The sequence below is a fragment of the Diachasmimorpha longicaudata genome, chromosome 7 (assembly GCF_034640455.1).
Source record: "Diachasmimorpha longicaudata isolate KC_UGA_2023 chromosome 7, iyDiaLong2, whole genome shotgun sequence".
In the NCBI taxonomy this organism is placed as follows: Eukaryota; Metazoa; Arthropoda; class Insecta; order Hymenoptera; family Braconidae; genus Diachasmimorpha; species Diachasmimorpha longicaudata.
Genome location: NC_087231.1, coordinates 5,258,789 through 5,271,118, shown reverse-complemented (window position 1 = coordinate 5,271,118; position 12,330 = coordinate 5,258,789). Strand labels below are relative to the sequence as shown.

At 43.1% G+C, this 12,330-nt stretch overlaps 1 protein-coding gene across 3 annotated transcripts in view; it reads left to right on the top strand.

The window, feature by feature from the left end:
* Nucleotides 1-11,093, top strand: part of LOC135164381 (uncharacterized) — a 64,768-nt gene extending 53,675 nt beyond the window's left edge. For all 3 annotated transcript variants that reach the window (XM_064124656.1, XM_064124658.1, XM_064124657.1), the window contains exons 5-7: nt 8,270-8,508; nt 8,572-8,704; nt 8,876-11,093. In XM_064124656.1, coding sequence (XP_063980726.1) covers nt 8,270-8,508; nt 8,572-8,704; nt 8,876-9,720 — 1,217 coding nt within the window. In that variant the 3' untranslated portion in view covers nt 9,721-11,093. The remainder of the gene's footprint in view (nt 1-8,269; nt 8,509-8,571; nt 8,705-8,875) is intronic.
* The last annotated feature ends 1,237 nt before the right edge of the window (nt 11,094-12,330 follow it).

The window sequence follows — 12,330 nt, the reverse complement described above, 5'->3', positions numbered from 1 at the left end:
TTCATTCCACGTATGACATCACTTGCCACTTCAATTCTTCTTCGGACCCTTCTGTTGTTCTTTTTTCTTATTCTCAAGGCGTCGCTCGCACTTTTCATTATCATAAACGTCCTTGAAGGCCTCGCCTCGTGGAAATGATTTTTCTTTATATCACGGTGAAAAATACAGGCTTGGGGAGCTAAAATTATGGCATTGAATGCAAAATCATGTCTGTCCTCTTAAAATATGAAGTCGCGAGAGCTTTTTGGCGATTTATTCATTTTTTAAAATAAATTAAAAACTCCCGCCAAAGATAGGTGAAATTAGGTGATACAAAACTCTTAAAAAGGGGAACAAAAGCGTCATTGTTTCAGACACCATTTTGTCACGTACTTTCCTTCTATTCATCCATCGCCTTCTTTCATTAAAATCCAAACATTACCATGACAAGTGTAGAATCACGCCGGCGTGAGATGCTGGGGCAGATGTTTCGGTGACAGCGATGTGATGTAAATTTTCGGGTATGAGTTGTGAGAGCGTGAGAAGCTGAAGACACGCTCGGAAATGCACACTTCAGTGCCACAAGAACACCATCCGCCGAAGCAGCGAACTCCAAGTTTCCCCCTGAGCTGTAATCATAATTCCGCAGGAGGGGTAGCACATGTCGTTTTTAGAGAGATGGGGAAGGGGAGTGGGGACAAGAGGGAGAGGATGAGACGTGGCGTAATGGCAGAGACGATATGCTGGCTTGGAAGCTTTGGAGATGGAACTTTGCCCATCCCCCTACCCCCAAAGTCTTCATTATCCGCTCGTCCCGGGAGTTAAGGAGCCCATTCACTCCGGCCACTCATCGACCACCAACAGCTACTCTCGAGTGATCCACAAGTTTTCCTGTGTCACCAACAACGTTATTAACGTTTTCATATTGCGGTACAGTCCAATTAAGGGGGAATTTTATCTGTAGTATACTGGAAAGTGTCATTTCATGGGCCTCATTCGGATATTAATTGTGTTAACCATCCACATCAACCATCGCTGACCATCGAGAATGATAAAAATCTGTGGATATTCTTCGACTTCATACTTTTGCAGTCTCTCTCTCTCTCTCGCTCTCAAATTCTCTCCAACCAGTGGCTTCACATCGACCCATAGCTTTTAAATCATGATATCTCGACACGAAGGGGCGCAGTCCAAAACTGCGAACTACATTCATCATTTCTACGATTTAACCCCCTTTCTTTTTTCCACCCATTCCACCATAGCCCGTGACACCCAGTATTCGGTGAATCTACAGTTATACAGTAGTTCGACGTCGGCTTGGGTCAGACGAAAAACACGTGTCCCCATTTACGATGGCAGAACAGCGATTGATCGTGGTCCTTTTCATCCCGAGTTTTCATACTTTTTTTCTTCATTTTTTTCCATACCCCCAGAGTGAGAGAGCGAGAGAGAGAGGAAGGAAGGCACAAAAGTTTTTAAGCTCACGTATATACCCTCTACTTTTTCCACTGTACTTGATCTCGTTTCATGAATTTCCTCGCGTCCCGTTGGATTTCACTTTTAATCCAAAACTCCCTCATAATCCCCAACAATTTCCAAGGGTAGAGAACACGGAAATACACTTCTTCAAAGTTCTCAGCCTCCTCCAACCCCTTCACCTCTGTCCCACCTTCCTCCTCCCCCTCTCCGCTGGTACGAGTTGCTGATAAATTTTGGAATATTACGATTTTCGTATGCACCATTGTTGGATCCTCTTGTCAATGTGTCCGAAGAACTTTACATCGTAAAAAAGTTTTTTAAGAAACAGCACTTCTCTCTTGCCATACACGAGTGCTGGGAATAGAATTTAAACAACGAACCTCCCTTTTCTCTCTTATCTACCGACTCCACTCACTTCGAGATACCACTAACGTAAAAGTTCGATTCTCCAGCTTTTCTCGAGATTGTGGGGCCAATATTTTTGTTTCCCTTTATTACAGCCACTCACCAACCTTCGCCTGTAATCGTGACCTTTTTTCGAGTTCTGTTCATGTTTGTGGCGATGGGAATAGTGATTATTCTTCGGGTGTTTTAGTGGATCACATAAAGTAGAGGTGCGCAAGTGAATTAGTGGTGTGAAGCATGACGTATTATGTTACTTGTATTTTCGGACACTTTCGCGCCTTCGAATTGAATTATGGACTCATATTCGTTGGAAAATACTTTTTCGATGTGAGGGTCATTGAGTGGAGTTTTTCCACCGTAAACACTCCGCTATAAATTATGTAGATTAAAAAATTAACAAAGGTACCTTTGTACTTCATTTATTGAACAATTCTAATGTGAATGTATTCGCAAATTTGTTGAGAATATTTGCCAAGAGAAAGATTTTCTCTCACCACGAGTGGAGTATTTTTAACAATTTTTTCATCATCCCTCTCTTGTTTTCGGTGACTAGAGAAGACACGAGAGATAAAGACTGCAACGACCTCGGGGCCCAGTGTAATACGTCAACCCGAGACGAGTTCAAACAGCGGAGCTCTTATCTGTAACACGACGCGTTCATCACGAAATTCAAAGCGAAAAAATTCTATTTTACCACGTGTAGTCGCCTAGTCTGCAAGCCTCCTCTTGGATAAAGAATATATTAAAACTACCCGGAGGCATCCCCCACAGATAGTCTCGCATTCTTCTTCCCTAGCTGTTTTCCTTCACGTACACGCGAGAAACGCTATTCTACGGATAATCGGTTCCAATCAAACTTCAGCTCAAATCTCCTCATCCTCCGGCAGAGAATAGACTGCACGTGAAAACGTGGGAAGCAAATACTAGAGACATTGTTCGGTTTACACACAAACAGAGAGGGTATAGAATTAACGATCCACCCAAGTTTATTTCAAGTTCTGGTACGGTGCTGTCTCATGAAGTCTCAAGCAGATACATAATAGCGCGTCAGTGAGTGTAATTATTCCCCAAGTTGTACCGCGCCCTTTGGTTCACAATACCATTGTCCAACTTTGATTGACAAATCGCAGGAATTCCAACTTCAAGAAAATTCTGCTGATGCCAGAATCAACTTGGAAGTGAGGAAACTGATATGTTCGGGGGATAAATCATCAGTCAGTTAATCTCGAGATGGAGACATAAAATTGAAAAATAGGGGATCAATCAATATCTTGGACAGCTATGGGTGATGGACTTGAGTGATTGATGATTAATGCCCTTCACGGGAACTTTCGTTTGTCACGAAATTATTTATAATTCAACAAGATGTGATAGATATCCTCCTGAGCCTACTCAACAATGCGAAGCGGAAATTTTTCCGCTCGTAATTTCCTCTTCATCCGAGAAATGGGCCAATCCTCAGCCTCCTGTTGTATTCGGGACAACAGTAATCCCGTCATATATCGAGAATCCTTCATGAATGCGTGGAATGTCTGTGTGGCCCCGAGTCGAGAAGGTGAAAAGGGACCCTAGGGCAGTGGTAAACAGGGGGCATTGGCAAACGGCTGTGATTCTGGAAACGTCCGATAGGCCTAATTATGGCGAACCAAGCTAGACCCGAATTCGCGCACCGAAAGCCAACAATACCGAGAATTATGCTGCACCGGTACAATCGTTTTACGAGCTGTGCAATACGGCATTTCCAAACAATGCACACATATTCACCAGCACGAGTGCCGATTCAATGAACAATTCACATGGAATTATCATTCTTCGATTGAATTCAATGGAAATTATCATCGGCTCTGGTACGCATAACAAACTCCATGTCCGGTATTTCATTCATGTTGAAAAGCCGTGTGGATTGAAATTACTCACCTGAGTAGTGTGCTGTGTATCTTGACCTCCTCTTCCTCGGGGAGTGAAGCAGAAGTGTTCCTGAAATGTAGCTCGCACGACTTAAGTCAAGAAGATGGGAGATAACAAGGTCGTTAGAGTATTCTCAGTGTCGTTCCAACCACTTTCATCCACTCCGGTATAATCTCGTGCATAAACCTGAAAATAATGAATAATACGTGCTGATAATATCGTGGACTTAATTCAAATAGCGCAATGTGTAACCAGGTCTTAAAGACATCTTAAGTTAAGATATTAAACAGAATAATGCACCGGAGTATTCCCCACTGAGTCAACATGAGATCGATTTTCCCAACCGAATTTGAATTCTTCATAAATAATAAAATTAATGCACCGGAGTATCGTGAAGCATCATATCCAGCGTTCATAGGTATGATATGTTGCCAGTGGGTCAAGTTATTTAATCCCACAAACATAAACCAACGGTCGGACACGGGATGGAAATTTATGAGCCCTAGCGTGTGCCAGAGGGGGTATTCCATCCGGCTTACCCAGTAAATATTCGTCGGACTGTGGAGAGTAGACCCTCGATAGCCTGAAACTGAGATGTGCATAGATCACAGCGAGGAGTATCCCACGGGCATTGAATCATTTTCAACTGAAATTCACCTCGCAAAACTTGGCCAATGTAATTCCCACCGCAGTGTCAGATCTTACACACCTCAAGACAGCAGTAACTAATTCCTCAGAACAGTGGATTTGGCTCGAGGGGTCTTCACCAAATAATTTCCAAGGGACAAGACACTGGAGGAAGGGTCCAGTGCTTGTACTTCGATCATTCGACATTCAACAACGTTGAATATACCCGTGTATTTGGCTCTGTATGCGGTATCCCCGGAGCACCGTATCCCTTGGCAGCGAATGGAGTTTGTCAACTTTGATCTAACGTACATCTTGGTCTGACAACGCTCGAGAACACATACCAAACGGCCGGATACGAGGAGAGAGAGAGAGAGAGAGAGAGGTTTCAAGAAGATGAAGAGACCATAGACGCAGGACCCGTATCATCTCATCATAAGTCTTGCAGCCAACGTACAACTTCCATCGCCACCAGCGTCTACCCCAGATTGCAATTATTTCTAATTAATTGGACAAAGAGGGGTAGACGAGATACTCTAGTTCTTGCGAAGAGCAAATGTTCCGGGCGGAATAAGCTCCTTCGCGTGGAGAATGAGGGAAGGGGGTTGTACAACGTTTGCTTTGAACAGTTTCGAGGGTTCGGATGGCTAATAACAGCGAGAATTGCCTGGGCTGTCCTTCATCCTGTATCCCTCATGTGAAACAAGCTCGGGAATTATCAGCCTTACGAGGGCATTGATTGGATCTCTCCCCACTCGTAACGAATTTTCGGGTGGGATTGAAGGGCACAAGTTATATCTTGCGAGTTATGCGGTGGGGATTGCTCGAGTGTCTGCCAATAGTCCAATCTTCTTGCCACTATCTTTCTGACCGACAAGATTCCTTCAAACATCTTGTGCGGAATTCCCGAAGAGGTGCACTTGATCCACGCTGGAGTGGCAACTGCTGCCAGGACGACTCTCGGTGAAGAAAATAGAGTAGAAAAAGTTATTTACTAGCCGTTAGAAGTGGGGTCTTCCATCCTGGGATAGTGCTGTGTGAGAGTCTTCGCTTACTCCCTTCTAACGTATAAAACGTCTACCGTCATGCTGCGCTACCCAGCATTTCTCGGTAAATATTTGCTGTAAGATTGGTAGGGGAAGGCTGCTGGAGAATGGTGGAAGTAAAGGGGTGCTAGATGGTACAGTTGGTACGGACAAATAGAACTGAATATATGTGCACGTGAGGGGAAAATAAACTCAAGGACATCATAGCCGATGATGAACGGAAAAAATTGTCTGGCAGAGTTGGCTATTTTCAACAATTTCTTCGTTTCTCAGATGATTCATCTGGCAATGATTGGATCGATTTTCCTCCTTGAGAATTGCTCTCTTCAATGTTACGGTGTAAGAGGGAGAAGGATCGTTAGTTAGCCTCGTTCATGACGTTCCCGTCAAAAGTTAATCGACCTTTGTTCCTCCTTTCTTGCCACCAAGTTTCGTTTCCATCTCTTTCACAGTTCGCCGGTAACGAGTGGCCATTAATTCTAGGGGAAGAGGACGAAAGGAAGAATCTCAAATGCGAGACGAGCCATTGTCCCCTCTTTCTCCTACACCCCCTTCTATCTCATTGACTCGTCCTGTTCCATTGTCTCCTCTTTTCTTCAGACTATACGATTCAACGCCTTTGGTTCTCCTTCGGGGGAATAGAAGTAGAACGAGTCCTATCGGACCGCTGGTTAGTTTTTAGACGTCGAGCTGGATTCGTCTGACCCCTCGACACCTTCGGCCTGGGGAAAAAAAGAGAGTTGCGAGGAAAAAAAAAAGTGAAAAATAAAACTTACCGAAGGATATCCCATTGTAATTTCGTCGAACTCTCTCGGCAGTCGTTCGGCAACTTCTTATACCTTTTATTTGGTACCAAACTCTGGTACTGCCGTGGCATCCCCTAACGAGCACTCTGCGCTTCCTTAATCCCAGTGACCATAAAAATCCTTGGGGAAAGTGAAGTGGCGGAATGGAGGAGAAAAAATATGAATGGGGGAGGGGGGAATCTATGAAGACGTCACTTTGCCTGATTTCTTCAGCAGACAAGTGCAGTCACGGCTCTCTCGCATTTCTCGGAAATTTAATAATCTCATTGCATTACAGCGACAAGGGTACCGATAATAATCCAGAAAAGGTCGCAAGTATGAAGCGAAAAGGTAATACGAATGAATGAAAGAAAAAAAAAACTGCCAGACAATAATAAACGTGACAATGCTCAGTCGTAAAAATTCAAACGGGGTACAATCATCAGGGAAAATGGTAGTCGTGGGGTCAGACATTTGCCTACCCATCTCTACAGAATGTACCGAGGCAAGCCCACCCGCTGCTGAAGACGAGATTGCGTTTGCGTTTATACAGGCTCGATCTTAAACTCTGGTTTTACGTCCATGCAAATTTTTACGTCTCTCCGTACACTTTTTTTCCATCCACCCCCCGGCCCCCTCGTCCTGTTAACATTCAGCATCGTATGAGGAAAAGGTGGAACACCACGACAGGGGTAGAGGAAAATGAGAAGCGCTAAGAAAGGAAATGAAACAAGAGGAGATCAACCGAATGAGAAAATGTTGAACAGAGAGAACGATAGAGGGAGAGAAAGAGACTCTCGCACACGTGTGCGGGGATATTTTGCATTCGGGTCACGCGTTTCTTTCTGCGACTTTCTCAGTGTAGCGCTTTCGCGGTACCGATGACAGATTTTCACGGAGCTTTTCGGGCAGAAGGATTTTATTGCTCCTGCAGTGACTATCTGGGTCGTACTCCTCCTCCCGGTGTCCCCTCCTCCTCTTCATCTTTTTCCGCAAAGAACTCCCACGACAACGACATCGAAACGATGATGGCTTCGTGTACCCTCTCCCCTGTCCCTCCCATCTCTCGTACCAGCACTGTAATCGCAGGTTGAGGGCGGTAAGAAGTATAAAGGAGTGAAGGGGTGGCGGTATTGGAGGGGGTTGGTGAGGGGGGAGTGAGGAGTGATCGGCTCGTAATAAAAACGAGATCGAACTCCCAATGGGGAGCTTACGAGGAAATTGTTCTGAGTGTACGAATCCATCGATATCGTATTCTCCACTTTTCTGAGCTCCTCTCGCGCGACGCTAAAGAAGTTTATTACGGCGTCTCCCTCAGGCAGTGGCTATTCTTTTTATACGGCATGAAACGCAATTATACTTCAACCCCGACGGGGTACATTGCCCCACCTGTATTGGTATTGATATTACGTGAATCAACGATAAAAACGCAACTACTCCCGTGGCACTAGTTCGTCCAAACTCATTTGCGAAGTGTAACGAGATTCTATTGGTTTTTAGTTAGTTTCTACCGGTTATTGATGACAAAGTAAATATCATTAATGGTATAATTAATGCGTAATGGAGGATGCATCAAGTTCGTTAAAACTCCTGTGGTTGAGTAATGCAATAGTGGTAGGTAGTGATATTGCATGTTCTAGCTTACCATACCTATGAAATATTCAGAATCAACAGTTTCCGAGATCAGCAACAGTTTCAATTTTACTGGATACAGCAAGATAGGAAGATCTTGTTATATTTTCATTGGATATTGCTTCTCTTTGTTTCTACTTCTCGAAACTCTTTGGGAAATTATGTCTTGAATGTGGGGGAATGCAATCGGGGGAGATTACATTGCTGGTGGAAGTGCCATTGAGGGAGAAATTAGAGGGGGGTGAATTACAGTAATTTTAGTTTTTGGAATTACTCATATGTGTGTGGGGGGGGGGGAGGGGGCGATGGAAGGTTTTTACTTCTTCTTTGCTATTCAAAATGTATTTGTGTCCTTTATGAAATTCTGCCGATATTGGAAGAAACTAAATATTGGTTTCTCTTCACCAGGACTCTCAATGGGCTGTGGTCTGATTGTCCTCGCGTCAGCATTGTCAGATGCCTCCTACGAGTCACCGAAGAGATACAGCCTCTCCTCAACATCGAGTAATTCCGAGGACAGTGGACTGCCGCAGTATCACTATGGATGGTGCTTACAACTTTCTGGACTTGCCCTTATCCTCGCGGAAATCGCAGCCCTCCTGACAGTCTCCGGGTACATGGCACGATTTCCAACGGTCGAGGACATGGTAAATTTTAACCTGGTGTATTATCTATGCTGATGTATTCTGACATTCTGTGATTATTAATAGGTGCGAGTTATGGTGCCCGGAGCGGCTCGAAAATTGAATGAACAGCGGGGATTATCCTCCGAGTATCTCGTTAGAGCTCATCAGAAGTCTCCCGGCGCGTCTCAAGCAAGAACGTTTGATGAACCAACCAAAGGTGAGCTGGATCCTCAATATTCATGTCAATACCCATTCGTATTCTAATCACGATCTAATTAGCAAATTCTCATCACCCCCTTCCTAATTGGAAGAAATTATGATTATGCTTTGTGACCGCAATTGAATCAGAATTCATCAAGTGCTAAGACACATGCTTTCTATTTTGAAGATGTAATTCTGGGACCACAGAGACTGACTGAAGAGGGTACATCATTGCTTTGCAAATCAGCACCCGATATATGTGCATCCAACCCCCAAGCCATCAGTTACGTGGAGAAGGCAGATCTCTCTCACATGTTGCCAGCTTATCCCGATGCCCAGGTAGTTGATCCACGCTTCACATTCGTCGATAAGGTAGAGCCTGGAGTAGTGGATTCCCGGCTTAGTGGTTTCGTCGACAAAGAAGGGCTCATAGATTCTCGAATTTTGTCTGACTCGAGGCAGAACATGATCGCCTTTACCGACAGTAAGGAACACTCACTCGGACAAGAGCCGAGGTACGTCGAATTTTGCACCGGTGTTAGGGTGGAAAAATGTCCCAACGATCTCATGAATCATTCACCCAATATCACGGCTATATCCGATGCTAGACACGTGACATATGCTGATACCAATCCCAATGCTGAAACCCTCATGGACAGTCCGATGAGTTACAATCGATACAACACTTTAGCTGGACAGACTGTGCCTATCATGCTGAAGCATCACAACAGCCCTTCGGTATCGGCAATTCAGGCACAGGGGATGTACCAAAATTTTGGGACTATTCATGCTAGCAATGTTCACCCGGGTCCCATGCACTCGGGAACAATTCACTCAGGGATTCTGAGGGTCTCGGAACCTGGCACGAGTTCCAGCTCCAATTCCAGCCAGCGGAGCATGACCCTTCAGAACCCCAAGAGGAAATCTCAAATTGCCCAAAATACCTTTAGCACACTCGAGTGCGAAAAAAGGAAGCCACGTAATCCGGGTCTTCCGGGCAAAAGTGGGTTCTACACTGGCAGCGCTGTATGACCACCACCACCGCCTCCAACCCCGAGATAACTTGATGAGAACGAGTCTGAACTCTAATCCAGTTTCAGTCCCGGTGAATGGTTTATCAGAGGGAGCGAATTTGGGGGCTGAATGTGGTGGGTCTCGTGGATGGCGGGTGGTTTCTATCGTGTAAAATTTATTCAGTGAAAGGACACTGAAGCAATACCAGTTGCAAAGACTTTATGATGATAATAAGTACTTTTATGATGAAGCATGTGATAAATTAAGTGTAATGAGTGATATGAGTTCGGTGTACATAAGTAATGGTGTACAATTCACCGCGGAAAGTAACTGTAAACTCACTTGGTAATTACACTTTTGTATTGATGAAGAATTAATAATGGAGTTTGAGGTGAATTGCGGTTGTTGAATGAATGATGAGAGGTGTCTGATGTAGTGAATGCTAACTATTAACATTGCGATGAAAATGTTGAAACAATCACTGTCAAGCCAATGGATGATTCCATTTCATTTACTTAGCAACACGTCATGGGATTCTCTCCAAGCAGAAAGAGACAATTGCATCTGCATTTAATCATTCGAATGTCTCAATGAGGTTGCATTCCAATCATGCATTCACAAACAAAGAAATGTATGTGATTGATACCCCACGAAATAATAGGCCAATATGAGAAGCTGAACCAGCAGAACCAGATAATTCATTGGTGATGGGGGGTGAGAGCGACCGAATTGGTATTATTAACGTTAAGTAAAGATTATTCGTTGTGAAAGCGATGAACAGGGTGGGTAACTGAGATGTTCAATTACTCTGACGGGAGAGACAATACTCAATGAAAATTCAAGAATCGATCAATACAAATTCATGATTCAAATCCCGGAACATATCAAAAAGGAGCGATAAAAATAATGGGAGCACTGTGAAAAATATTTTACGGCTAACATTTATGGGACAGGTTGAATGATGCTCTTTCCAATTTTTCGCGTTTGCTGTCATGTATACACTCCCCATAAACATGCGTAACGAGTGATGTATGACAGAATTTTGTTACTATGGAGACGTTGGTCGATTGCTGAGGGTAAAACAAGGTATTCGGAATCGATGGTTATCTGAGAATGGGTGATGTGTGTGTAAGTTTATCGGCTATTCGTATTATGTAATGTAATTATATCGTAGTTGAATGTAATAAATGGATATTCTTAATCATCACACGTTCTCACGTGATTGGCTGTACTGGAATAATAATATAATTTTAAATTGCTTGTTTGGGTTGTTTATTGTATATGGTTAAGAAGTCAATATGATTTTTGTTCTCAATTTGTATCTGTTAGAATGTTCACACTGTTAACAAATTAAATAAATACTCTCTACCATTTTTATTATCATGTTCAATAAAGCATTTCATCGAAATTCTGGGAATAATGGCATTTAATCTTTAGAGGGAATGGGAACTATTGGAAAATCTTTTCACTGTGTAGATATTTTTCAAAAGTCATTAAAATTTCTTCACTCATCCCCAAAGTCTTGACTTGAACCGAATAAAAAGAAAATCTAATTTCACCTGGAATCCCCAGAAAAATCCGACCATTGACATTTTTTTATTTAATTTCGTTTAAAAAAATTCCCTCGTTAATTCCAATAAATTCGTAATGACCCTACTATTACCAGCTGTAGGTAACCTTGCCATTCGTTAGTACGCTACCGCTAGCCGACAAAAACATCCAAGCACAAACATCGTTGCCGACTTCCCATAAATCGCCAACATCAAACAAAAAAATCTCCTTCACTAGCGAATGCCAATTCCGCGAAAATATATCGCGTGACGTTAACCGGATTCTTAAAACCCCCCGCGTTAATATTCCTCACTTTCTCCCACAAGCAACATAGAAATAAATGAAAAATAACATGAAACCCTCGTGAATTTTCCTCGTGAAATTGTGCAAAGGCTTCAACCACACACCAATAATTCCACAACTCCCAACAATTAAAAATGAAAAATGCCCAGATGCCATCATCCCACAGCGCCACCACACAACCCACCTAATGTTCAATTAACATCGTATAATTGCCCGGCCAATTAGCGCTGTCCGTTAAATATTAATCTACAATTTGAATTCATTTCAATGCGTTTAAAATTTATTGAATACATAATTAACGACACGTAAAGAAGTGAATGCAGATAACACGAAAGGAATGAGTGTATGGGCTATAAGTGCATTCTACCCCTGTTTTTCTCCGTCTTTTCAATGCACTTGAGCCCCTCAGGCTGAAACCACTCGTTCCAACATTTCTTCCACGTGTAATTTACCTCACGCCAGTTAAGCGAGATCGTGGAGTCTGAGCCGATAAATTATCATTCCCACTCGTGTCTGGCGATTCAGGCGGATTGATTTCATCCCGAATACGCTTCCCCTCTCTCCCCGATGTCTCCAGATATTTCACACGAAATCCAATCCAACTCCGAATCCTCGGGACATCATTCCAGTGGCCAAATGGCCGTATTAGTCCCTAGAATTATATTGACCAACCAAAATGATCCCCTAACTAAAAAAAAAATATTCTCTCATTCATAAAAAAATTAATTCCCATTTTAATCTACAAAATTAAAGTTGTTTATACAAGTTTAATTC